This window comes from Catharus ustulatus, chromosome 2, assembly GCF_009819885.2.
Source record: "Catharus ustulatus isolate bCatUst1 chromosome 2, bCatUst1.pri.v2, whole genome shotgun sequence".
Classification (NCBI taxonomy): Eukaryota; Metazoa; Chordata; class Aves; order Passeriformes; family Turdidae; genus Catharus; species Catharus ustulatus.
This window is the reverse complement of record NC_046222.1, coordinates 39572419-39599127: the sequence shown is the minus strand read 5'-3', so window position 1 is coordinate 39599127 and position 26709 is coordinate 39572419. Positions and strand designations below refer to the sequence as shown.

Here is a 26709-nt window from a genome sequence, read left to right as displayed (position 1 = left end):
GATAGCTCTTAGTCATTTGTTTACTCAGTCACAAGTAAAAGAGGTAAAGATGTCAGAACTTTATTGGAAGACTTACTCTAGTTGGCTTATGTTTTGCAATTTTTTAGGCAGTGAAAATATGATATTCATGTTCACCAGGGGAATTTTTTTTTTTAAATATATATATATATATATTAGCCATTATCAGGTAATTTTTAATGAAGAATTTGCAACTTACATACTTACATGACTAAATGTTTTCAACAGGTTGTATCAGTCTGTAAAAATTCTGTACTCCTTTGGGATTTTTGTGACATATTCGATTCAGTTCTACGTCCCTGCAGAGATTCTCATTCCAGTTGTCACCTCCAGAGTGAGGCAGAAGTGGAAGTTACTCAGTGAGCTTTTGGCAAGAGCACTATTAGTCTGCTCAACCTGTAAGTATGTGCACAACATCCATTAAAAAATTTGCTATTACATTTTGTTGGGACCTGCTTATTTAAATATATGTTTTGTTGTTTATTTTTCCAGATGCTAGCAAACTTGAAATTTTGTTTCAATACTTCACTATATTTTGACTTTTATGAACAAGTGAAACTAATGTTGTATTTGTATTTTAACCACATTTGTTTTAGTAGGTGTGACCAATTATTTGACAACAATATCTTTTGCTGGTAATACCCTGAAGCTACCTACAGGAAAATAAACCTTTTTCAAATAACATTTTTTAAGTGAGACACACATTGCTGAGATTTGTCAGCATTTATCTATGTGATCTTCAGTACATGCTTGTCATGGAGAAATTGTTTCTCTGTTTTGTTGATCTGAGGATTAAGCCTAAAGGGTTGTTGGCTCTGTATCCATAAAGAAGCATTGGCAAATATAGATGCTTGGTCACGGAGTTCATGAAGTGCCACTTACTGTAGGTAATAATGTTCCAAAGTAGTTTTGCATCTCTACTTTCACTCCGTGTTGCTCCTGTTGTTTGTCTTGCTTGTCCCCTAATCTTCCCATCCCTCCTGCTGTACCCCTGCTTTTTCACAGCTGATTGAGATCTACTAGCAGGAGTCAGCAGAACTGACATTGGATGGTGAGTGTAGTCTCATCTATAAATCAATACTCCTGAAGATAATGAACTGTGAGGGAAAGTTCAGCTTTGCCTTTACAGCTCCTAGCCAAAGTGCTCAATAACATAGCAACCTTTTCTCAAAGACATTATAAAAAGTTATTTATAGAACAAAGCTGACTTCTTTACTTGGCCATTTTTATTGAAATGAGCTGCTAATACCTTAAAAACAATCAAAACTGATAAATAAGCAAAAAAAGGTAAACCTTGAGTTTTAGGGGAAAGTATTGATGAAAGAGATGATTTTTGGTTTGTTGTCTTCATTCCCTTGATGAATGCAGTAGCTAATGTGCTGGATGACACCTAAGAATTGTTGTCAAAGAAAACTAACATCCAGTGACACCTTCTTAAGGTCAAGCCTGTTGGGAAAAACAGTTTCATGTCAGTGTAATTTAATTACTACAGTAAGCAAAGGGAAATACCATCAATCTAATAACTTGCTGCTTTGAAAATACATTTGCTTTGTGAAATTAAAATAATAAAACCCAGTTTTTTCTTGAATGATGAAGTACGTATCTCCTGACACATCATATAGCCTGTGTTCTATTTCAAGTGATCAAGGCATTAAGATTTTAAGATTGATGATAGATGTGTATAAGGTTGCTTGCAACCAAAGGCTTCAGGGATTTATAAGTGAAAGATAGTTTCATGTATGTGTCTGATGAGAGGAGCCAGTGGTGAACAGGCTTAAAGGCACATTTCCCCGATTGACTGGGGAAAATGATAAATGACTACATAATATTCAGCCATAGGTTTTTTTCTTAACTTTATCACTGACCTTTGTAATTTGTGGATAATTTCTGAAAAGGGGAAACTGTGAAACAATCTCCAAGAAAAGAAAGTAGAAAAAGAAAGGAAATTAGCTATATATATATGCAAAAATACATATATATTAAAAAATAGCTATATATATAAAGATGAACATTAGAATGCTGTATCTTTATGTCAGAAAAAAATGTAGATAGTATAATTGTACCTGGTGTATGCCGTTGCAACTTAACCTGTGGTATGAATCTGTAAAATGGAACTGCTGAAGTGTTATGGGTGTTACTGGGATATTTGAGCATATTAAATTGTTTGCTGCAAGGCACAAAAAAGTAACGTTAAAAGTTTGCTCTTAAAGGTTTGATGTTTTCCAGGCTGTTGTGTGATGTGTTGTATTATCCTAATGGCATTTCAGGTTTTTCCCAAGAGGTTTCTGCAACTTGTATGCATACAATAGCTGTAATACTTTTTCACCGACAATTGTGTAAGCTGCCATGCTTGCATTCATCTTCTGTTTATCGTTTTTCATTGAAGCACTGGTTTTAAACAGAATTAATTTAAATAGCGTCACTTTTTACTAAACTGCCTTGTGTCTGATTGCAGAACATGGTTCCTAAAATGATTCAGAAAGTGTTTATCAAATAGAAAGTAAAAATCCAAAACCTTCTAAATTGAATTTTAGAAATTAAATGGTTTTGATATCAGTGACGGAGTATGTTGTAATGTCTGGGCCATTCAGAGGTCATACACTGATTAAGGGGAATCTGCTTGCTTGAAAATAATTCTTTGAGAAGAGAAATTCAGCTGTGTTGCTAGTAACACATAAGCTTTTTAAGAGAAGACACGAAAAACCACTTATTACTAATTCTTGGGGCTTTTGCATGACTCATTATGTCATTGTTTTATTGTTGGAGTAGATGAGAAACTTTCTGGAAGAAGCAGACCCAGGAGTCTTATTTTTTTTTGTCATTTTTTTCTGGTCTGATAAGGTTTGTTTTAAGTAAGGACTTGACAAATGACTGGAGATGTAACACACCCAAAAACCATCTGTGTTGCTTAGGGCTTTTCATTACTTGCTCACTTTTGGACACTTAGCATTGCAGAAGAATGATCACAGGAATCTTGCATTTTTAGCTGTCCATATTCTGCTTCCTCTGCTTTTTCCTATTTCATTTGCAAGAGACAAACATCTCTTCATCTTTGCTTGGATTTCACTCTATATGGTGTAGCAAGTTGGAAGATCCCACCATACTTTATAAATCCTGACACAAACCATTGTTTTACAAGCTCAGGTGAGCACCTGGTGCGCTGACTGGAGGGCTGAGCTCTGTGTTGAGAGCCCAGCTTAGAGCTGGAGACTGGGTTTGGTGGATGCTGAAAGGAGGTGGGAGCTGGATGTCTAGCTGGCTAGGCAGAAATAGAATTGAAAGTTGGGCTAAGCATCACTGTGGTGGGCTAAGTTAGAAATTAGGAACACACAAAACTAGAAGGAATAGGGCAAGAGTCCACATGGGATTTGGAAAGCACTAGAAGAGATACGCAGGTGCAATTTTGTGTGGATACTGCCTTGGCATTTGCAGTATTTGAATGTCAGATAACCTCAGTGCTTTGAAATATTTATAATGTTGAAAGTATGTACCCCAATTTTACATATTTAAAACACATCACAAATATAGTTTGGATCTGTGTTTGCTGCATCTATTTAAGTGAAGGTTGGGCATCATGCCCAAGGTTCAGCCCTTAGCCAAGCCTGTTGCATGATAGGATTGTATGTCCAGAAAATTGGGATTAACTGTTAAAGTGTGAAGCTTTTTTAGTTTGCTTCTGAAGGAACTGGACCATCCTGGATGAATTTTTAAAAGATCATTTAATATTGTTATATAGAAAGCTGTAAGTTTTGTCTTTCCAGAGGTCAGTTTGTCTGGGAGAACAAGGAAAAAAAACCCTTTTTACTCAAATCACTTCTGTTATGCCCATTGCTTGAAATAAGCTGCTGTGACATCATGAGTGTTCCTTACTCTCTCTTGCTTACTTGGTACTGAGATCATGGTGGTTCTGGAAGGGGAGAACTTGGAGAGGTTTTGTTCAACTTAAGCAATTGATTCTCATGTATTAATAGCTTCAAAATATGCTGAGAACTTGGAGAACAGCCAAACTTTAGTCAGGTTGATGCTAAATGGCATCAGACATATTCAGTTCTGATGCCTCACAATAGGAATAGTGGTAAAAAATTTAGGATGGGGCAAGAATATAAGTTTCCACTAGAATGAAAATGTAAATATCTCACTGTCTAGCAAGGGCCTCCTCATGTCTTCTGACTGAAGGACACTGAAATTAAATCTGCTTGCTGGATGTGTTGGAAGAAGTATGGGGGAATAAAAGGTAGTATTGAGAAAATATTTTATCTGAAAAGGTGGCAGCAAATCCATGAAGAAGTAAGGGAATAAAATAGAAAAGAAAAATTCTAGCATTACTTTCATTTTTAAAGAATATCTTGTGTTTGATTTATTAAAGATAGTAATGAAAGAATATTTTATGAATTGGTAAAAGTGGCTGAAGAATATCAGCAAATATAATGGAGAAAACTAGTGTTGAGCATTAATAGTATCTTTCATCCACACAAGAAGTTTAGAATATTATTTTTTTAAATAGCTTAATTAAGGGCTGTGTTCCTGCAGCCATAGTTCCCCTGTTAAAAGGAAAATTAAGAAATACTGCATTTGCATGTGGATGTAGAGATATCACTTAAATTGACAGCTGTTTTGATTATTACCTTGAAATGAAAGAAATGTAATTGAAGGGCTGATCCAGCTGAGCATGAACCGAGCTGTTACTGAGCTGTTTGCCATTAAGTCTGAGCTTAGTGTGTAATTTTACCACGAGGACAATAAATGCATTATTCAGTTGAGCTTATTAGTTATGTTTATAACTATTTCCCTATTTTAACTGAACCTGGTTTTAGGGAAGAACAGTTCCCTATGCTGACCAATTAGACACAAGATAAGATGATGTTTACCAGATGTCTTACACTCTTTATTGACATTGTGACTTAGAGTAGGTGCAGGAGAGGTAATATGAAGGAGTTTTAAGATCTGTTAGATCTTAATGCATGCTCTTAGGATAAAGTGATAATTATCTATATAGAAGAGGCTTATGTATCAGTCATTAGACACAGATTTTTTTTTAATAAGAGTTTGTTCATTTCAAAGAGTAATATTAATGAGAGTAAAATGGAATAGTTAGATTAGTGATTTAAGAAAATTCCAGATGGGATATAAAATATTTGTGTTGACTGCTAACAGGTGCATCGAAGTAGGCTCTAACACAAAATAATACGAATTGACAAAGGAACAAAATCAAATATTTTATTAATTCAGTTAATTTTTCCACACTGTATTTTGGGGTTTTATCTGACGCTTTTTTGGATATGGGGAGCTGGTGAGAATAATTATTGCTTCCAAGTAGAAGATCCTGTACTGTGATTTTAAGTTGAAAGATGATCATTGCATGTTTTTTTGACATGTGCTTGGGCATGAGAAATAGATATGTGAAATCTGATTTTTTCAACCTTTTTGAGTATCTTTGCAAGAAGAATAAATCTCTTAATTTCAGGGTTAATATATCCTATTATGAGTCCTTTCTATTGATGTGCTGTTATGAATTGTTATATCTTATGTGTTGCCATTGGTGTAGGCATCAATTTATCGACGTATAGTAACTTACGTTCTTTTTAACAGTGCGAATACTAACTTTTTTTTTACCCAATTTTTATATATGGATACCAGGTATCTCTGGTTTATGATTAATGATTAAATGTTATGGTATATTTATTGGTGCTACAAGTGTTTCTTATTGCTTATTGTTCTAGAGACATTAATGTATGAATACATTTTCCAAATAAAACTGTAGGGTTTAGCAGAATGGTCTAATGTTAGCATTCGTGGTTGCGAAGTTTTATATTTTTAAAGCTGCATATGGAAAGTTCAGGTTGTAAAGTAAATTCTTGAAAAGCTATAAAAGGTCCTTCTTTATATGTTTGGTGATTTTTTAATTACTTTGGTGCATGTTGGACTTCTGTTCGGGTGTTAGAATTCTGAATAAATTTTGATTTTGTACTTCAGATTTTGGAGTGCTTTTTTTTTTTCCAAAAAAAATTTATGGGAAAGAGAAAAACCTGCGGGCTTGAACATTGGGCACTGGATATATTCAACATCTATCTGCACACCATCCTGTGCTATGTGCTCTGGGATGGCCCTGCTTGCACAGGGAGGATCAAATGACCCCCTGTTGTCCTTTCCAACCTTACCCAATCTGTGACTCTGTGATTCTGTGATTTGTGATTAAGGTGAAAAATGGAAAATTTTGAAAGATTTGTAATAATAAAATTAAAAAGTAATTTAGAGCTTGTCATGAAACAGGCTAGGTTTTCGTTCTGAGACATTTGTTCCATAATTTACAGAACAAATGAAGAACAATAACTTTAAAACTAATCAGGCCTGCTTTTATTTTTTAGCTCCTGTCTATATTTTCTATCTGTTTGCTTAAAAATATACTAAAGTGGTGATGTGAAAATTCTTTGTCCAAATAACAAATATATATATTTATATTCCCTAGCTCATAGAAAATGTACTTTATTTGAAATATTTCAATTATTCATGAATTTGTGTTTCTCCATTATTTTAGCCCATTATATTTCTATGCATGAACTGACTTAGAAGAAAAGGCCATTTATTAGGTTTCTTCTTAAATGTCATACACGAGCCAGTGATTTTCTGTCATGCTTATTGAGTGGAGCAGCTATTTTTGTAAGTACCCCTTATGCATTTTACATCTATTCAGTGCTTCATAGACTTGAATTTTCCTTTAAGATCCAGAGTTTCCTAAGGGGGAAGTAAAGGATTCAGCAGATGGAAAAACATCAGTTTCTTAGTGCACAGTTAAGAGGAAATATATAATGGTGCTTAGCGTTTTAAAAATCTCCCTATTTTTTCCAGGACATAGGCATATGTCTTCCTTCCGCCCTTTTGATGTGCAACAATACAGAATTGAAAAGTGTGTTGAGTTCATGGACATACCAAAAATAATAGCGTGCCGTGCTTTGCTTAGTTGATTAATCTGAGTTGAGTAGTGTTGAATATTAATCCGTACGTTTTAACTTGATAAGGTCCCTCAGTGTAGATGTTGTGATAATGAGCAGCATTAATTTACTGATACAGAAAATCTAAGGAACCTGGAGCACAAATGACATCCCATTCACTTTTTAATCCTTTTGTTTTCAACATCATGTTCAAAGATTCAGTGATTTGTTGCTTCCTGTTGTATCCTGCAAACCTTATTCTGTCTAGATTTTTTTTAAACGTGGAAGTTTTCCTAGAGCTGACTTGCACTGTGGCCCCAGACCTTTGTCCTGGCACAAACAGAAAAGTTGTTTTCTAGAGTTTAGGGGATAGGGGGAGAAAGTGGAATACCTTTACAGTATTTTTTTATATGTGAGTCAAATTAACATCTTACTGCTTACAAATGTAGAATATCTTCTCTCGTCTTTGGTTTTCTTTATCCCACAATATAATAATTCCATATTCTTCATCATGCTAGTTCTAGCACTCAATCAGAAAAGAGCAGATTGCCCTCACTAATCAGCACAACACCTCTGTTCTCTGTTTAACTATTTTGTGTATTTTTTTCATTCTGCAAGCAATGGAACGTACTGTGTTTTGACTTGCAGTAATGCTCACTGATAAAGCTCTTCTGCTGTCACAGTAATGTTGTTTTGATGTCAAAAATTCTGTAGCTTCTTCTTTGAGTTTGAATGATGTTCTTATTTAATATGGGGTGTTGTGGTAAGGTTATCTCAGCTATAGTTCTTTCTTCAGTAAAAGATACCTTGAATCATGTTGCTGTCCTACTAAACTGGTGTGAACCTCCTTCTTGAAGACTCTTTGGTTCAAAGTCAGGTCTCCAAAGGAATTAGGTGTATATAATTATTCCATCAACATTATCCCCCCACAACTGGCTGTGTCTTTGCTAGACTAAGATCAGATGCCATATGTTTGTTCTTGCTTTTTTACTCTCCTCACTGGTACCTCACTGTGATCTTGCTGGTTGCATCTTCTGTGACCTTTCAGATTTCAACCTCCCATTTTGCTCTTTTTTTGAAAAGCCACTCACTCTCGTGTTCTGTGTTTATCCACTACTTATTCAGTGACCATAAATTTTATATTTTGTAACTTTGCTGCATTTATTTTTCCATTTTTATTTCTATACCTTTCCCTTTATTTTGTACTTTAATTCTTGGACATAATTAATCTATGATACCAGACAAGAAGCCAGAGGATTATCAGTGTAAATGCATCAAATGAGCCATTTGATTATGTGACAAGTAATCAGCTTGACATGATGTATTCCAGATCTAAAGTCTAAATGGTTGAAGGAAGCTGCAATTATGTGGTTTATGTTTACTTTAATTATCCCTATTTGATAGCTACACACTATATTTCTTGCTGAAAGGCAAAATGATTGCAAATGCTTCTGCAAAGTGCACCACTGAGAGTATGGCAGGCGTTTAATTTTAAGACCTGATACTTAAGCATATAGACTAGGCTAGAAGAATTTACTGCTCAGTTGATTATACATGTGAAGTCTATGTGCAGTGTGATTTCACATTTTGATCCTGTTTCAAGGTGGCCATCTTAGAAGTTATTTTGTGGAAGTGTCCAATAGAATTCGGATGCAGCTCAGAGACATGAACAATTTTTGATTACAGAAGCACAAATTCTATATTTATTACTTTTGAGGAAAAGGTGTAGTAATTTTGGACTTCACTGAGTTAATTAAAGTCCTGTCTGTACAGTTAGCTGATTTTTAACAAATTCAAGTCAAAATAATATTTAATGGGCTAGAAAGAAATTGCAAGGCAACTAGCTGAAGTTAAGGAAAAGTTAAAGTATCATGAATGAAAATTAAGTTATTCATTTTTGTGGCTCTGCTCAGCTGGATATCCAAGATATAATTTGCATTCATCTTTGTGCCAAATAAACTGTGGAGTAGTGATAAATTAACCTGCCTTCTGAGGATACAAGAGTCTGCTTGGAATTAGGAGAAACTGTGAATTATTTGGCAGCGTTAACATTTATTCAGCAGGAGAAAAGTAAGTGGAATACCTTGTGTTTTGGGTCATCCCAGGTACATTTCCCTGAGTCACTGCTGTAGACACAATTCTTTGTATTTTTTTTAATTGCTGAAAGGAACTACTGTCCCTTGTAACCCTGGTGATGTCTGCTTCAAAGCAGAGAAACGTACCTGAAGTGTTGGGCATATCCATCTTGATTGTAAAGATGAATCCAGTAAGTTACTATCCTTTTATCTGTGTATTTAAAATTTGGCTTTTACTGTGTTGCATTTATCAAGCTGCAGCTTTTAGGTACCTTTCTTTTGTCTGCTAGTTTTAAGGCTCCTTTCTTACACATATTTTGTTCCACATGTTAGTACAAGCAGGCCATAATTAACTTGCAGTTGGTGTACTCTTTCATAAACTAAAAAGACTGATGTTAGGAGGCATTTTCCAATGCTTCATGTTTCAGATAATTTTTTTATACCCAATATAAAAAGAATACTAACATTCATACAATCTCTTTCACATCTGTTTGGGTTGGAAGGGTCCTTACGGATCATTCAGTTCCAACCTTCCTGCAGTGAGCAGGGACACCTTGCACTAGACCAAGTTGCTCGAAGCCATGTCCAGTGTGACCTTGAACACTTCCAGAGATAGGACATTCACAGCTTCTCTGGGTGACTTCTTCCCGTGCTTCATTACCCTCTTGAAGAATTTCTTCCTGATATGTAATCTAAATCTACCTTGTTTTAGTTGAAAACCATTACCACTTGTTCTGTCACTCCAGGTGTCTTGAGAGAAGTCCCTGTCCAGCTTTCTTGTAAGCCTGTTTTAGGTCCTGGAAGGTGCCATATCTCTCTTATCCATCAAGGGGAAAATAGTTTAAATTGTGCTTACAATAGTGCTGGACTTAGAAGTACACATTAAAAGTCAGGAAGGGATCTTGAAGTCATTGTCCAGAGATTTCTGAAGCCACGAACTCAGTATCCACTGGCAACAAAAAGGCGAGTGAAATTGTCAGAAAGCAAGAAAAAGGGCATAATTTTGCTGCCATATAAATCTTGGCTTTCTATGGTTTAAGTGTTAGTGCAGATCTGGACTCTGTATTTTGGCAAGGATGTACTGGAGTGAGAGAGTATGTGAAGAAAAAGCAGTGTTCTCTGACTTCAGCCCATATTCAGCTCTGGGGGAGTTAGTTTCTTACTAATGCATGCTGGTAAATATATAGTCTTTAAAAGCCATTCCTTGTCGAAAGAAAAAAAAAATATATCTGATAGTTCAATGCAAAGATAAATAATACATTAGCTATTTTCCCGTGTTACTCTTACAAACTTCATTGGCAATTATCAGAGGGGTAAGAAGATAACTTATTATTTTCATTTACTTTATCCTCCTGTGCATAGTTGTTGTGTTTTGTATTTTCTTCAGTAGGTGGTTGAACCCCAAGGAAAAGAACAGCTTAGTTATTAAGTGGTGTATATGCATAACTTAGAATGCTCTGCTCTTGCCATGAGAGAGCTGGAATGACAATAATCACAATAAAAATAAACACACACATTATTGTGAGCAATTGTTTTAGCTCAAATAACTGTCATTCTATATAACATAAAATTACAGGGAGTAAGCACAATAGAAATAATTGCTATGATTAAATACAAACAAAGTGCTTGATAGCAAAATATAAAGCAAGCATACAGACTTACTGATTTGGTTACCAAAGTGCAGGGTAACATTTTAAATTCAACAAAGATAATCAGTCTTCAACTAGTTTGCAACAAAGGACTGTGTATAATAAAAAGCATGAGAAGTTTGCTGAAATGCATCTTGGGTCCTGTGGTTCTTGATTTTCCAGCTTAAATCTAAAAGCCATGAATGCAGAGCAAGTTCATGGAGCAAGTTCAAAATCAATTCTCAGTGCTGAATATTGCCCCTCCCAATTGCCAGCACATGGAACATAATATCAAGTTGCATCCTTAGGCAGACAAGGTTTTATTTCTATTTGTTATTGAAGGTAACAGCGACAGATAAAAGGGAAAAAAGTAATTATGGCTAACTTTTTTTTGTAACTTATTTATTCAGCTCTGTCACTTGGAATAGCTACACTTTGCAAATGAAGATCCTAGAAAAACTGGTATCATTATTTTCAGGATAGTTCATCTAAGGCTGGTTTTCTGTGTGTTGTATTTGCAAACACTAGACATGCTGAACATCTTTTGAAGCTTTAGAGAAGACTGAAGAAGGAATTTCAATGTAGGATATCATTAATATTTGCTGTTCTGTGTGTTGGTAAGGCTTAGGATTTCCATAAAGTTGCCTGCTGTTTTATGTACAGCTATAAAGTTATCCCACAAGCTGAGAATCAAAATAATTTTCTCTAATAGTATCACAGGAAAAAAAAATGCAAAATCCATTTTGCAGCAATATGGACTATTATGTATATTCAGATATATGCCTGTGTATTTCTTGTGCAGATCACAAAACATTAGTGAGAGAAAATTTATGAAGCAGACCCTAACCACTCCAGTATAAAGTCAGGTTCATTGAGTCTCACACAGCAGTAGAGAGTAGGTGAGCATTCCTTATACTATTGGCTGTAATGTATGGAGTAAGACTAGAAATCCCCAAAATAATAGCTGGGATCAAAAAACATACATAATAGCTAAAATCCTAGGTGGCCTTTTTCCTTGATGTGTGAGGAGTCACACAGCAGCTTTTCAGGCACTAAAGCACTGAGGCACTTTCTGCATTTCTCTTCTAGTAAATGTATTTTTCCTACCTGCAGCCCACTTTTCTGTGACTTGCTTAAAATATCTATTGTATTTATATTTATATTATATTTATATCAATAAATTTAAAGAAGACCACTTGCTAGATGGTTCTAACAATATTTTTATCTGAGACTAGAGAATTTGGATGGTGCATGTACTAGTATCATGTATGTATAAAAGAGGAAAAAAAAAGAATTTAGATAATAGGGAGTGAAGACATAAAATGTACTTGAAGTCATGAACAAAACCCCATGTGATTTCAGTTTCATCACTGTCATGTGAAGGAATGACCCATAGATTTTATTTTCTTTTTTTCAACCAAAGGCAATTTAGCATACCTCTCTCATTCCACAAATTTGTTATTCTTTAAAATGGTACAGCATTAATGGATATTGGGCAGTGGCTACCAGACTGGATATTAAAAGTTAAGGAAAATATTGTAAATAGTAAAATACTGGCACAAATAAGTTAATACTGTATTTTACTCACTGAGGGGGTTGTAGCTTAGTCACTTCATTGAGAAATTCCCAGCTATTGGGCATGTAGATGATGCAGGAAATATTTTGAGGAAAATCAGCTGAGAGGTTTGTTCTGCTTCTTTATTCTTCACAATTCAGAGTGCAGCTCTGCTGCAAGCCAGTGTCTGGTGGCAGAACTTCTGCAAAGGTGGTATATGACGTTAAAGTGAAATTTTAAAACTGACTTTAAAAAATCTGCAAGTAACAGAGTCCTGATACATATGCTTATGGACAGAGTCTGTAAAATACATCCCTTGCTGGTGTCAATTCCTTTGCTGAATAAGGAAAGTCATGGTATCATGTTTTCTCTGATGCATTTCAGGTAACTGTGAAATTAGAGGGCCTTGAAGGGACATAATAGAAGCCAGTGGTTGACAGTATTACCAAAGAAGGATACTGCATATTTTGGAGAGTTGGATAATGCACAAGGTGTCAGTAATTGCTTCAAAGAATCACTTCACTCTTCTTTGTTTGTGAAAACATAAATCCTGCGTGGGATACTGAACATTAGGAAAGTATTACCTGGGTGTTGATGCAATTCACTGGACCACAGGAAATGAAAAAATAATAATTATATATTGCTGTTGTTTTTCTGCATGAAAACACCTGTTCTTTTAAAAAAAGCTTTTAAACTTCTGTTGTCCTCTATTTGGAACTCATCTGTTGTCTTCTGTATTGCCTGGGCTATTTAAAACTTCAACTGCTACTTATATGTGTTCAGAGGGCCTGAGAAAGTGTGCTTGTATGCCCTTTCAAGGTCTATTTTATTGCTAATTTCCTAGTTTCTTTTGCCATTTTCTCATCACAAAGTTCATTCTACACTGTAGAACAGTATTAAATATTTAATTTCTTTCATGTGCATAGAACCATAGAAAATTGGAGTTTCACAGAAATGAAATAGTTTCCTAAGGTAAAATTTCAGTTCCCTAATATAAAAATTCAATGTTTTTGGAAATACTCTGTCATGAATACTGTTAAAATAAAACATAGGGAAAAGTAATTTTGAAGGAGAAAGACTTTTAATATTTATGAGTATTTCACTTGCAGAAATATTAACTGAATTATTGGTAATAATGCATATTGAGAGTGTAAGAATTTATATAACTGGACATAATTTTCAGCTTTTTTATTTGAACAGTTCTTCCATCCTTAATACCTACCAGTAAGTTTAGAAAACAAAACTTAACTCTTTTTTGCTTTTCTCCATCTTGATAGAAGTTCTTCTGTGCTGATTTACTCCTGTATTACTTTTAAGCATGGTATACTGTTTAAATTTTGAAACCAAAGAATTGATTAGAGTGTTTAAGCTTTGTTTATAGATGAATGTGAATTTTTTTGGGTTGATAATTTCATTATACTTAGTTACTTTTTGAATCCTAAAGCTGCACTAGAATCTTGAGACTTGTTCAAAGACTAGTGAGTTACTTAAAATGTAATTTAGTTTTGACCTTCAATTGATCTCGTATGTACAATGAAGTAATTTACTACAGCTCATGATTTGGAATTGAGTTTCTTAAACGGCAGCTTTTTAAAATAACAATGCCAGGTAATTGAGTATAAAATTGTAGTTCCCTTAATTTCTTAATTCCATAGCCTTTTCAGAAGGTTGCAATTTGTTTTTCATCACAGCTTTTTTAATCAGTGTGGAATGGTAACGGTACAAACTAACACAAAGGAGTGAGATATTATTTGCTCTCCAGTGGTGGGTGCTGGTATTGGCTGCAGCACCATTGCAGAGTAGGTGATGTGTCTGCCTGACCTCTAACTCAGTGAGGAGGGATGATGGAAGCTTTAAAACAATCCACTGGGGATCTGGGAGTTTCTAGAGCTCATGCAGGAAAGGCATGTTTTGCAAGGAAAGGTTACACATGGGGAAGTAGGGCCAAATAGCTAAATGGCAGGAGAAAGGTGATACCATCGTTTTTCATGGAGACCCATTGCCTCCAGGAATGAGTGCTGATGGTGCTGGAAATGTTTCTTTCAGATCCCGAGGAAGTTCCAATCAAAAACATTCACACAGATGGAAAGACTAGGCAGTTTGATATAGCTGTTAGTAGTTTATGTGCTAAGCTGGTCAATGCATGCACAGATTATCTCAGATGGATTTAGGTTCTTTCTTTACAGGTTCCAATCTTTTGTTGTTCTGAAAAAAAAAATATTTTTGTGTGTGCTTCTACGTTCCAAATTTTGATTGCGTTGTCTCCTATGTTTATTTGGAAATTAAGAGACAAATTGCACAATCCTTAGCTTTTGGGAATAAAAAATTCAGACCTTTAATTTTGCAACAGGATATCTCATTTAGTAAGTGTAGCAGTCAGGTTCTGAGATTTCCATAAGTGGGAAACCAATATTTTACAGCAGTGTAAATGGTAGTTAAACTTCTGTGATTTTTTCCAATAACTTGTTTTATAGATAGAGGCAATAGCTTCTCATCCTTCTAAGAGGCTGCAGAAAATTCAAAACTAAGCAAAACTTTTTCCCTCTAACACGCATTTCAATTGATTTTTCAATTGTTCATGTTGGGAATATGATTGGATTTCCTTTCCAAAGCATATAAACAGAGGCTTTCTGCTATCAAAGCCATCAAATCCCATCCATTCCAGGATTTTCATGGGGTATGTATGGTGGTTTTCAAACTGGATTTTGAAATGTCAAGTACTGCTGTAGTGTTGTACTGAAGACACTCCATGTACTTCCAGGGAATGACTCCTAACCTTTATGGTCCTCCACGGTATTGTTTGCATCTCCATCTATTTAGCTGGGGATTTGCTCTCTCCTGAAGTTTGTCTGTAAGTACTCCACGTGTGGTACTCCTGCAATCCAGGACATGGGAGAATATTTTTTATTTCTGATAAGGAGATACTTTTTTTGTAAAAAGTGTATTTCAATATAAAATGCAGAGTCCTTTTCGAGACAGTGCCTTCACAGTATAGAAATGAAGGCAGAGACCCTAGTCAAAACCAGCTAACACTGCACATTGCTGGCGGTGGCGGACATGCTGCAGCATCTCAATTAAGTCTAGTTTAATTACCCTGCTGTATAATTAGGTAGTAATTCTGTCTTATGGATCAAATTGCAATTATCTCTCCATTTCCATTTCATTCCAGTGACCTTCATGTGAGAAAACTGAAAACTGTAATGTAATTGTAGGGATTTTCTGCTCTGTAAGTGCTGATGCTTATCAATATATAGTAAAAAAGTGGCTCAAATAACTGAAAATTTTAATTAGATGTTTAGTTAAAAAAAAAAAGAAAAATCTTCCTAGCCATTGACCCGATCCCAAGCCAATACACTGAGTGAAGTGTTTGCGGCTGAGCCTTCATGTGTGTGGTTTTTATAGATTCTGAAGGAATCTGGGATCTCTAGCAGTTTCCTACACATGAATGGAAAAGATGAATCCTTGTTTTAGAGAAGTGAAAGACATTCATAGTTACAAAGGGACAGGAGACATAGTATATGTGAGATGGTCACTCACACAGAGTGTCAGAAAGAAATGTTTTAACAGCTACAAGAGAAAATATGGAATTGGATTAGTGCAAATGACAAAATGCTTTTCATCAGTATCAGATAACCTGATGGTTTCTTCTGAAATTGGCAATATGTAACTTTGTTAAAGAAACATCCAGTGTATTAAGACTGAAGTTCTATAATGAACATCTTCTTTATTGTGATACAATAACAGAGACCATAAGAATACATATGTTTGGCTAAAATCTCAATTACAGTAATTTCATGATTACAAGCCGCACCATTTTGACGAAAATTTAGCTCCCAACCCGGAAGTGCGGCGTACACTCTGGAGCGGCCAATATATTAACAAATTTAGGAAATTTCCAAACCCGGAAGTGAGAACCTGCAAGCGCAGCAGCGCTGCCCAACCCTGATAAGCGCAGCAGCACCGCTCACGCCCCGCAAGCACGGCAGCGCCGCTCGCCCCCCGCAAACGCAGTGGTGCTGCCCAGCCCCGACAAGCGCGGCGGCAGTGGCGGCCGGGCACGCCGCTCTCCTGCTTCCTGGCAGCTGCGGCGAGCGGGGCTGGGGCTGCTCCCTGGCGGCCACCCCGAGCAGGGCCGAGCCAGTAAACTCCGCAATTCTGCGATTCTATTACTAATTGGCAACTTTGTGAAAGTTGCACACGGATCCTCGCTGCGAACGAAAGTGCGGCTTACAGTCCGGTGCATCTTATATATGGACAAAGACCTCAACGTTGCACTCCGGAAGTGCGGCTTATATTCAGTGCGGCTTGTAATCGTGAAATTACTGTACAACTTTTCCCTAAGTTTGTCATTTGGGGTTTTTTATATGGAATTTTGCTATCGGCTTAGACAGAACACATTGCACAGATGCAAGGTTTTATTAGTTAAGCCTAATATTATATGAGTATAATTCAAGTACAGTGCAGTTGTGACTAGTACAGTTACAAGGACACTAACACTCATAGCCCAAGTTAATTATGATAGAAAAGCTATATGCAATATGAATTTGCTGTACAAAATGAAAGGTTGCTCAGTGTGCATATGAACTTAACAGATTGCTAACGTGTACTGTAGTCTCAGAACTAAACTAGAAGAAGTTAGGCAAAAGTCAGCTTGACTGTTTGATGGCTAAAGAATTTTTCTCACAGCTAAAACAAGCTAAAATCAGCTCAGGCTAATACAGGTCCTGACAAATCCAGGGACCCTGCACTCTTGAGAGTGTACAGAGCCTGTGGACTTTTTCTGATTGTAGTAAAAAAGTATTTAATGGCTTGCATGTTTAATTAAGTTGCATTTTAAAATATCGCTATGGGGGCTGACAAATTGCATGCAAAACTGTTGGAAAAATTTACTTGAAATATATCAGGTATTTTTACATGCTCTGCTTAGAACACAATTCTGTACCAATTTTTTGTGGTAAGAGAATTTTCCCTTTGCTTGGATAAGAAGTCCTCATATTACAATGTGCTCTTGGGATATGTTGTCTTAATGGAAGAACTGAATATTACATTCCATTGTTAGAAACCAGATGTTAGTTTTGAGGCTTCATCAATGTTAAATCTAATTTTCTTTCTTTTTTCTTTTTTTTTTTTTATGTGGCCTTTTAAAGAGTTATTTCTGTTTTCCTTGATCTACATCAACAGTGTCTTTTCTACCTGGAATAGCAATGCTAGTGTGTATGTTTTTGTCTTGTGGAGCTGTAAAACATGGTACTTATACTGTCTGCATTGTGTCTTCTCTCTAGAGATGGCCGCTGAGCTTGTGATGCATATACATACTAGGATAATTAGATGTTCCTTTGTTACCATCTTGTGTTCTTGCCACCTACTTGCTTGTCCAAGTGCTCTCAAGAGGTGTTGTAATCATTAGGTACTTCAGAGTTCTGGAGAATTGGTGCCATTTAGCACATATGTGACTCATTGCAAATACTTTAGTTTTGAGTGGTGTTCTCACAATGCAGTTAATCTGCTTGGAAGGTTCAGGGTCTAAAGATAAAGAAACACTCTTTGGTAATTTACAAAGAATCTCAGTATCGAGATAATTAGACAAAGGGTATCTAGGACAGTATGAAATATAGACTTTTATGTTGTTAAAAAGGCTGGTATTCACAGTGCCTGTCTTTGAGAATTGCACATAATTTACAATCATTCAAGCTTAGAAAGTCTTCTAGTTCTTCTTGTCTGGTGTAAAATCCATTACATCAATAGAATAAATTGTTTCACTCTGTTTATTTAATAAGTATACAAAAATCGAATTAGTGAAAACATGCATTCCCTTAAACCTTCATTTGTTATAATGTCACGCTGAAAAAGGTAAATGCTTTTATTACCAAGTTCATGCAAGTTCTTTTTCAGTTTAGACTTTATGAAATCAACCTTACTGTCTTACTTTATGCTCAGTACTGCCATTTAAAGTAGTTGTGTCATTCTAATTTGTCTGTGTAACTCTATGCGCTCTATGTGGTCAAATTGTTTTTATTTGAAGCTGATATGGGTTTCTTTTACTTTTGAAAAATACTGAACTTTTGAATTGTTTATGTATTATATATACAGTATGTATGTTACTTCATGCACCTTTCCAGGCATTACTTCCAACAACAATAAAAAAAGAAAAAAAAAACTGGAAAAAATTAGATAAATAGTACCTGTATATGAGAACTTCATTATACAAATAACAAACAAACAGTCTTTTAAAAAGAAATGAAAGCAAATCTAGGGTCAGTAGGAGGATAGTAGAGGTAGGAAGGAAGGCACTTGTCAGTCCTGTTGTCCTGCTGAGGTGGTTTTAGAGTCACTCCAAGTATGTAGACTACACAGCCCCACTGGGTGACTAGCTCTAGTGTTGACCACTGTCACAGTGAAGATGTTCTTTCTCATGTTCAGGAAGAAACTCCTGTATTTCAGTTTGTGCCTGCTGTCTCTTGTCCTCTGGCTAGGCAGCACTGTGAAAATTCTGACTCTGTATTCTTTACTTCCTCCCATGAGGTAAGTGTACACATTGACAAGATCTTCCTGAGACATCTCCAGGCTGAACAGTCCCTGCTCTCTCAGCTCTCTTATGAATAATGCTCAATCCTTGAATCATCTTTGTGGCTCTTTGTCAAACATGTACCAGTATGTTTGTGACTTATGCAGTTGTACATCATTTGAATTAAAAATACAATTTTAAAATGCATTTAAGCATTTTTAAAGCAAATTTTCTTTAGATCTCAGTTCTCCTTGTTCTTGAAGCTATTGCAATACTTTCAAAATTCAGCCTAACTCTTGGAGACATTTGAAATAAAGAAGAGGATGGGTTCAGAAGGGTAAACATGAGATTTAGTTGAAAAAGGAGTACATTTTTAAATCCCCGTATTTCCTGTATAAGATTATGAGTCACAGCTCAGTGGAACACTTGATAGAGTGACATAAAAGCCCTTAAGACATCTTTATTAGTGAAAGAGGTGTAGGACACAAGATAGCCAGTTCCTTAAAACTCCTCATATAAACATAAAAGGTTTTTATATTTATGGCAGCCAAATAGTAAGGTATGTATGGTAAAATGTGACTTAATTATAAATTCTCCTTATTTATTGCCTAGGTTCGTGAAATTACAGCATTTTAAGGAATGAAAGCCTGCAATTAATAAAGTCTAGATCTAGACAATTATCTCATTTTCTGAAGTGCTGAGCCACGCAACAAATATAACTGAAGAAAAGTGGGGATTGCTTGGTGATTGACATTTCTGACATCCAGTAGATGTTTGAATATTGTTTTCACAGTTTAGTTCCTGATACCTGTCAGTGAGGCACATTACTAATGTGAGGTTATTCAGCAAATCTGAAGCATCCACCTATAGCTAACAAGATAGATTTGATCCTTCAGCTTTGCAGTAATTTGGGAATGTTTTCAAAATCAATACATGCACTGAACAGCAGAGGTAATAAAAGGATTTAGCTCTCACCAAGTGGTTGCAGGTGTTGGACTCATGTCTATCGTGGTTTATAAGTGCTTGTAGTTTCTGAGTGGCTCCTGCTAGTGAAACTTGGGTACACACTATTTGTATGTTCCGGTGCCATTAGATCTGGAGCTCCATAGCACTGGTCTGCTCTAGTCTGTTTTTTCTCTTTCTGCCAGCCTCCTAAAGAGGATAATGCTTTCCCCTTTGCATAGAATATTTTTCCTTTAACTGCTGGTTCCTACTGCCTTGAGATCTCCATAGGTAAAAATGAGTTCTGGAGCTGAATCCATTACTTCCTATTTATGTAGGCAGTAGAGATGCTGTTGCAAGAGTGAACTACGAATGTTTTGCTACCAGAAAAAGTTACAGCTTCCTGATGAGTTGCTTGTTATCTCTCAGAAAAGACTCAAAATTGCATACATAAAAACTTCTAAAATTTGCTGTTTCGGTATATGTTAGAACTCCATAACGTTTTAGCTTAATTTTTTGTGAGTCACACAGATCTACCCTACTTAGCTTAAATCACAAGACCAGACTCATTCAGTTCAACATTAGACACTTCCCTGTTACACTAAAATTATGAGCATCTCTGCCATCAGCATCCTTTGGAGGGGACAGATGCAATTTCAAATCATAGAGGAGCTCAACTCTGCTTTGAGGGATGTGATCTCTCACACAGGCAAAGCAGTGGTTGCAGCAGAAATTTGGAGAAACAAGATAATAATTGACAAAGTGAGGTACATGACTGCAGATAGAAAAATACACAAACATTTCATTTTAAAAATACATCTAAAACATTTCCAACGTTTTTTTGTTTACATAAGCATGTTTCATGAAATATCTGATGACAAAGCAAATGGTATATAGAGGTGCTTCTTGTGAGTGAATCAGTCTTCCAATTCCAGCCCACTTAAACTTGCTACAGGAATGTACTCAGGCATATGACTACTCCTTTCATTTTCCAGTGGTGGAGCTAGATCTTTAATGTGATCTACTTTTCATTGCATGAAGAGTCAATTCTGCAATTTTTGCTTTTCTCGTAAAGTGTTTGCATTTTAATTATTGTATAAGTTACTGGATTTTTTTCAATGGCCTTGACAAACAACAAGAGGATAGTTGGTCTTGTTAAAATGGGGAGCGTTGAGGTGCCTCAGTCACAGATTACTGAGTTCTCTCTACTTTTGCAATACTGTGATGAAATTACATTGCGATTACAATTTTCCAAAGGCAATTCCAGTTCCGAAAATTGGTGCTGGTGCTTCACATGCATCATGATTGTAGAGCACCTTGCAAACATGAGTTAGCTAAACATCACTTTTACAATAGATAAAGGATTTGTGAAATACTATCGGTTTGCAAATTAACCTGCTCTCAAAAAAGAGCATCGATAACTTTTCTTTATGCCAAACTAATTTACAGTAGATTGTTTAGTAGTTAGAAGAACAAAACTTGATGCAAAAATCCAAGTATGGTGATTATTTACATCTGACTGCTCAATTTGTAGGAGCACAAAGAGGAGAAGAAACCACAAAAGTGAGGTATCCCATAGTGTGCTGAAGCAGAGCTGTATTGTGAGTTTTAGGAGAACAGATTATCAGTAGAAATTCTCTGGGGAGAGATTTTCAGCAATTCTATGAAACTGTTTCAAACCCTTGTTCTCTAAATGGTTGTGTAATATTTCATATTGTAGCGTTTTTTTTAATGTCATGAAAGTCTTCATTGGCATCACTTAATGCCATACACAAGTGAGAAAAGATATTTCTTATTAGAGGTTATTTATGAGACCTTTTCATTGCATTCAAGTTAGGAATTACTATGCTGCAAGAAATATAATATGTACATAAGAGCTATGGCATCTCTGCTGCATTTTTTAATTCAGGCTTCTTAAACCAGTAAATGCAACAGAAAATCTTCCCAGGGGTTTCTTATTCATAATCAACGATGATTTTAAAGCATATCTACTTTAGCTGATAAAGGATACAGTGGACATTGAAGTAATCATGGATAGATCAATTTTCCTGCACAAAAAGAAAATCTATTCAAAACGAAATAATTTTCCTACCTTATGCTATTCCAGAGGGGCTAAAAAACTGATTCTGTGAAGTTCTGTCTTCAGTCCGTACTAACTGTATTGCTTCTAAAAGCAGAGACATTTCTCTGGTTGCTTTTGTAGAAAAACTTAATGGTAAACAGTAGTAGATTTAGTATGCTTTGTATCCATTACATTCCTGTTGAGAGAAAACCCTGAACTGTGGCATCCTGAGGGAACAGGTGTGTATCATTTGCATATTAATTATCACTACATTGATTTAAATTGAGTCATTCAGGAGGCTTCCATTTATGTTGGAAAATGTGGTGGAAACTTCATTCTTACACTCAGATGAGAAGGAAATCTATGATTGCCCTTAGCACTGGCTTTTCAAGGTAGCCATGGAAGGCAGAACTTACTGCAAATGCCCGTGGAGGGCTTTCTAAGGTTGATAAGGAAGTTATTTAAAGTAGTGTGAGTAGTGTGATGATGGGGGCTGTCAGTATAGATGCTTACTTAAGTTGGAAATGGAGCATGGCATTTTAGTATTTTTATTGAAACATAGGGGAAGGAAAATTATGCTAAACTTCAGTGTTTTACATTTTTTTCAAATCCTGCAGCTAGAAAATGAGCATTTACCAAAATGATTTCAAATAAAATTTAGGAATAACGATTTTTCGTAGTGTTTTTTCCAGCCTTTTTTTCCTGTTGATTAAATACATTTTTGTCAATATGATAGTGTGAATGCTAAAAAATTGCATGGATTTCAACCTGGAAAATTTGGTATTACTTTAAAACAGTCAAGCACTTTCATTATGTAGCACGCAGTTTTGTATACGAGTCTGGTCTCAAATTGTGTTATTTTGTGTTCTGTAGTTCAGCTGTGAAGCTTTGACATTACAAAATCATGAAATTAAGATTGTACGGTCTTGATCCTTCCTGTTATCAAAAGAGCAAATTATACTCTATGTATACAAATATATACATTGCCTACATACTCTTCTGGTTGTCAAAGATATGTGAAAAGCATTTACATTAAGATTTAACCTAAGAGCACCTGACCTCTAAGACAGTGGATGGCATGAGTTTGCCCATATTACGATTTCAAGACCAGGCCCTTAAACATTAATCTATACAATAAGGACTGAATGTAATTCTTCCTTTATTTATTTTGAACTTCTGCAGTTTGGAGTCCCTCCATCTGTCCCTGGTACAGCTAACATATAAAGCGGGTTTGTCTTCCTATAAAAGTATTGCACATTTATTGAAATACCTTTCATGGAATGGGATTACAGTAATTTCATGATTATAAGCTGCACCATTCTGACTAAAATTTTGGTCCAAACCCAAAGTGCGGTTTATAATCAGGTGCGGCTTATATACGGACAAAGAACAAAAAGTTGCTGTTTTAGTTTGGAGGACAGGTGTCTGCTGAGAAAGGCAGGAGCTTCTCTTTGAAATGGAGAATGTAAACCCCCTCCCTCCAAATTATTATAATTTTGAAATCAAGGGGCTTTCAGGCAAAATTATGGAAATTAGGAATAACAGTTCTTTTCTAGGGAAATTAAAATAGAAATACAGTACTACAAAGAAACGAACTCCAAACCCTGACAAAGTCAGAGTACAACCTGACACCCTGTCAGGCAGGGTGTTGGTAGCAGTCCCATTAAATGGTGGCTGCATCCTCCTACAGTGACAGATGTGATTCAGTTGAAGCAGTGCTCCTGTAGAAGGTGCAGTTTCCCTCTGGAGGTCCAGTGGTGATGTGGAGAAATCCGGTTTTCCACTGGAGTCCAGTGGAGAAAGGGGCTCCCTTAGTGTCCCAAAAACTCTGTTTTTATTTTGGTAAGAAATGTTGGGCTCTTCCCCCTGGCTGGAGCAACTTCCAACGGGATGCAGTAATTTTATCAGTCCCACAGTGGGACTCAATGGGCCATTAGCAGAAAATGACTCGCTGGAGGAAGGATGGGGTGTGAAAAGATAAAGAACAATGCCCTGACTGGTTTCAATGGATGGCCCATTAGCAGAATATCTGCCGTTGAGATAAGGATCACTGCCCCCACACTCAACAGATGGTGATAGAATAGATACCTTTTATCACACTCTGCATTGTAATGTGCGGCTTATAATCAGGTGCAGCTTATGCATGGACAAAGAATGAAAAGTTGCTGGCACCCGGAGATGCGGCTTTATACTCAGTGCGGCTTATAATCGTGAAATTACTGTAATACCTAAAAGTCTATTGGAGTAAGAAGCAATATTCTTTCATTTTAGGCAAATGCTTATGAGCCAAAATAAATAGGCTTATCAAGCTTTATTTTTCATTTCATGACCAATTCTGTCTGGGTTTTAGTCATTGAATTTTTGAAACATCATCCTCCAAAAAATCTAACAGTATTTCTACATTTTCTTTTCTCCCAGTACAGACTAATCACGTTTCTTAATGTTCTCATCACCTGTCTGATCTGCATGTTAATTAACTCTGTTGATTGAATGTTAACTATCTCTACTTCAGTATTTCAAGTTCTGACTTCATGACTGCTGAATGAAATGTTCCAGTACCTTCATTTGACTACTCAGCCAAAGATTCAACTCTGTAGAATTGGGAAAATATACCTTAGAATTTTATCTCCATAAGCAGGCTAAATATAAAAATTTCAACATTAAACATACATTTAGGAAAGGTTAGATGTATTGATACAGGTTTTTTTTCCTAGTGCTTTTCTCTTGCTATCGTTGCATATTGCAGATCTTGAGGGATTTATTTTTGTTCTTCAAGTCATGCTGCTCTGTGTCTGACACTTACATTAAATGCTTTCATTCAGACACTTGTCATGAATTATCCTTGTGCTGTTACCTGGAAGTCATCTTAAATTTCAGTTTATCCATAGGAAGCAATTCAGGGCTCGATGAGGTGCCTAAAGGGGTGTTTAACTTTGACTGTATGAAAACATATTGATGTTCAGATTTACACAGCCTGATACTTTTGTGCAACGTGCCAGCGAGGTTTATCTCATTAGTTTTATACAACTACAGGTGGTCAGGCTGTGAGGAAAGCAGTCAGATTATTTAGATGCCATAATACACAGATACAATATGGGGGAGATTTAATACTGACTGTTTTTGTATGGGAAAATTTGACCACAGCAAGTCGGTTGGATAAAATTGTGTTGCACAGATTTCAGTCTTTCTGCAGTTGAGTATACATCTGGGCCTGCTGTGAAGTTACTTTAATCCAATTTCTTTGGAAGTTCCTGTTATTTGATTTTGTTTTTAATTTAAATGATCCATTAAAACAATTATCAGGGCAAACTGCTCTGTTCTAAACTCATACTATAATGCTTTTGATTTTGTCCCACACTTTGGGTTTTTTTGTTTGCAAAACTGAGTAAGGTCAACCATAAATAGTCCAATCTGCACGATAATGTGGTAACATGGAATTAGGTAAAGTTTAACCTATTTAATATCCAGTACCATAAAGTATTTGGTTAATTGCAGAACATCCATAGAGTATAATGTGTATCATGATTATGAAGGGCCATGGCCTCTCAGTTTATTTGCTTTTTTAAAAAATTTGAAATAGGAGAAAGTATTTGATAAAAACAGCTACGAAGCTTTTAGAACTTTTGAATATGAACCCGTTGAGAAAACAAACAGATTGTGTCTCTTAAAATGCAGAAAGATTTCTCTGTTGGATGTGTTTGACAGTGTTAGAAGTATTGGCAGTTGTGCTTAGGAAGACTTGTTTTAAGGTACAGACCAGATAGTTACTTGAGTTGAAATTCAGTGTGATCTATGAGGGAACAGAAAAAGCAGGATGAGTCTCATCCCTAAAGTAATTCTCAAGCTGATAACTAAATATTGAATTGAATTTTGGAAGAAAATGAAACAAACTTATTGAGCTTTACGTTGATACAGCAATTATTCCTTTTTTCTGTCTTTAACACGGTAAAAGCTCGAAAGATGACCAGAATTTCCAAGTTCTATTCCATTAGTTTTACAAAGAGTAACTGTGTCAACACTTAGGATGTAAGAAGTGTGCTTATTTGGAGAGTATTTGGCTGTGAGCGTTCTGCAGCTGCTAGATCACACATTGCATAGTTAAACCTCAACTGAGCAGCACTACGATGGTGATTGCAGCATGGCAAGCATTACAGGCTGCTCCCCTATACTTAATTGAAGTAGATATTTTCTAAAAGTATGGGTTTCCAGCAAGACCACTAGATTTCAGAAGTTTCTATTGTATATAATTTAAACCGTATTATTATACAGGAAAAGCCTTTCTTTAAATTGAATTTTATTTTCTTGAATGGAGAAGTAAAATAATTTTGGATTCTATTCAATATCATTGCTGAAAGGCTTCATTTTTAGTGTACAATTTTACAGGCAGTTGAACAATAATGTAGAGTAGGCTATCTTTTTATTTCTGACACTATATTTTGTGTCTGATGTGCAACTACTGCCTTGTATATGTAGCTTTTTGTTTAATTATAAATTCTGCATATTTCTAGGTATAAAGAAACCAGTGCAAAACAGCACACTTCTGCATCAATTCCAGTATATGATACAATTTTTAAAACATTATGTGCTCCTCAGAGTATTTCCATGTATCTCTGTTGATACCTATTTACAAAAACATCATCTGAAGTCAAAAATTCAGACTTTTCTTTGAGATTTTTGTTCACTGAAGGCATGAGAAATTTTCTGGAAGGAAACAGACCTGTGTGAAATAAAATTAAAAGTATTTGTATTTGGCATTTATAACAATGAACTCTTTCCACAGCTATGTCATAGATGTCCAAATATTTATCATCACAGTATCTTACCTTATTACATTTATCATCACTCTAGTGTTTTCCTTCCTTGAGAATAATTACTTTTCCCTTTGTTTCACCTCTTTCCATCTCAATTTCTTTTAGTGCAGCTAATTCAGGGTTTTCAGAGGAGCATTAGTATGGCAACAACTGAATCAGTTGATGCGCTGTTGTCAACTACTCA

At 35.8% G+C, this 26709-nt stretch overlaps 1 protein-coding gene across 1 annotated transcript in view; it reads left to right on the top strand.

Annotated features, from left to right (window-relative positions):
• SLC36A4 (solute carrier family 36 member 4) overlaps positions 1–26709 on the top strand; it is an 89523-nt gene that overhangs the window by 42218 nt on the left and 20596 nt on the right. The window contains 1 exon segment of the mRNA XM_033052216.1: positions 247–416. Within this exon segment, the coding sequence (XP_032908107.1) occupies positions 247–416 (170 nt within the window).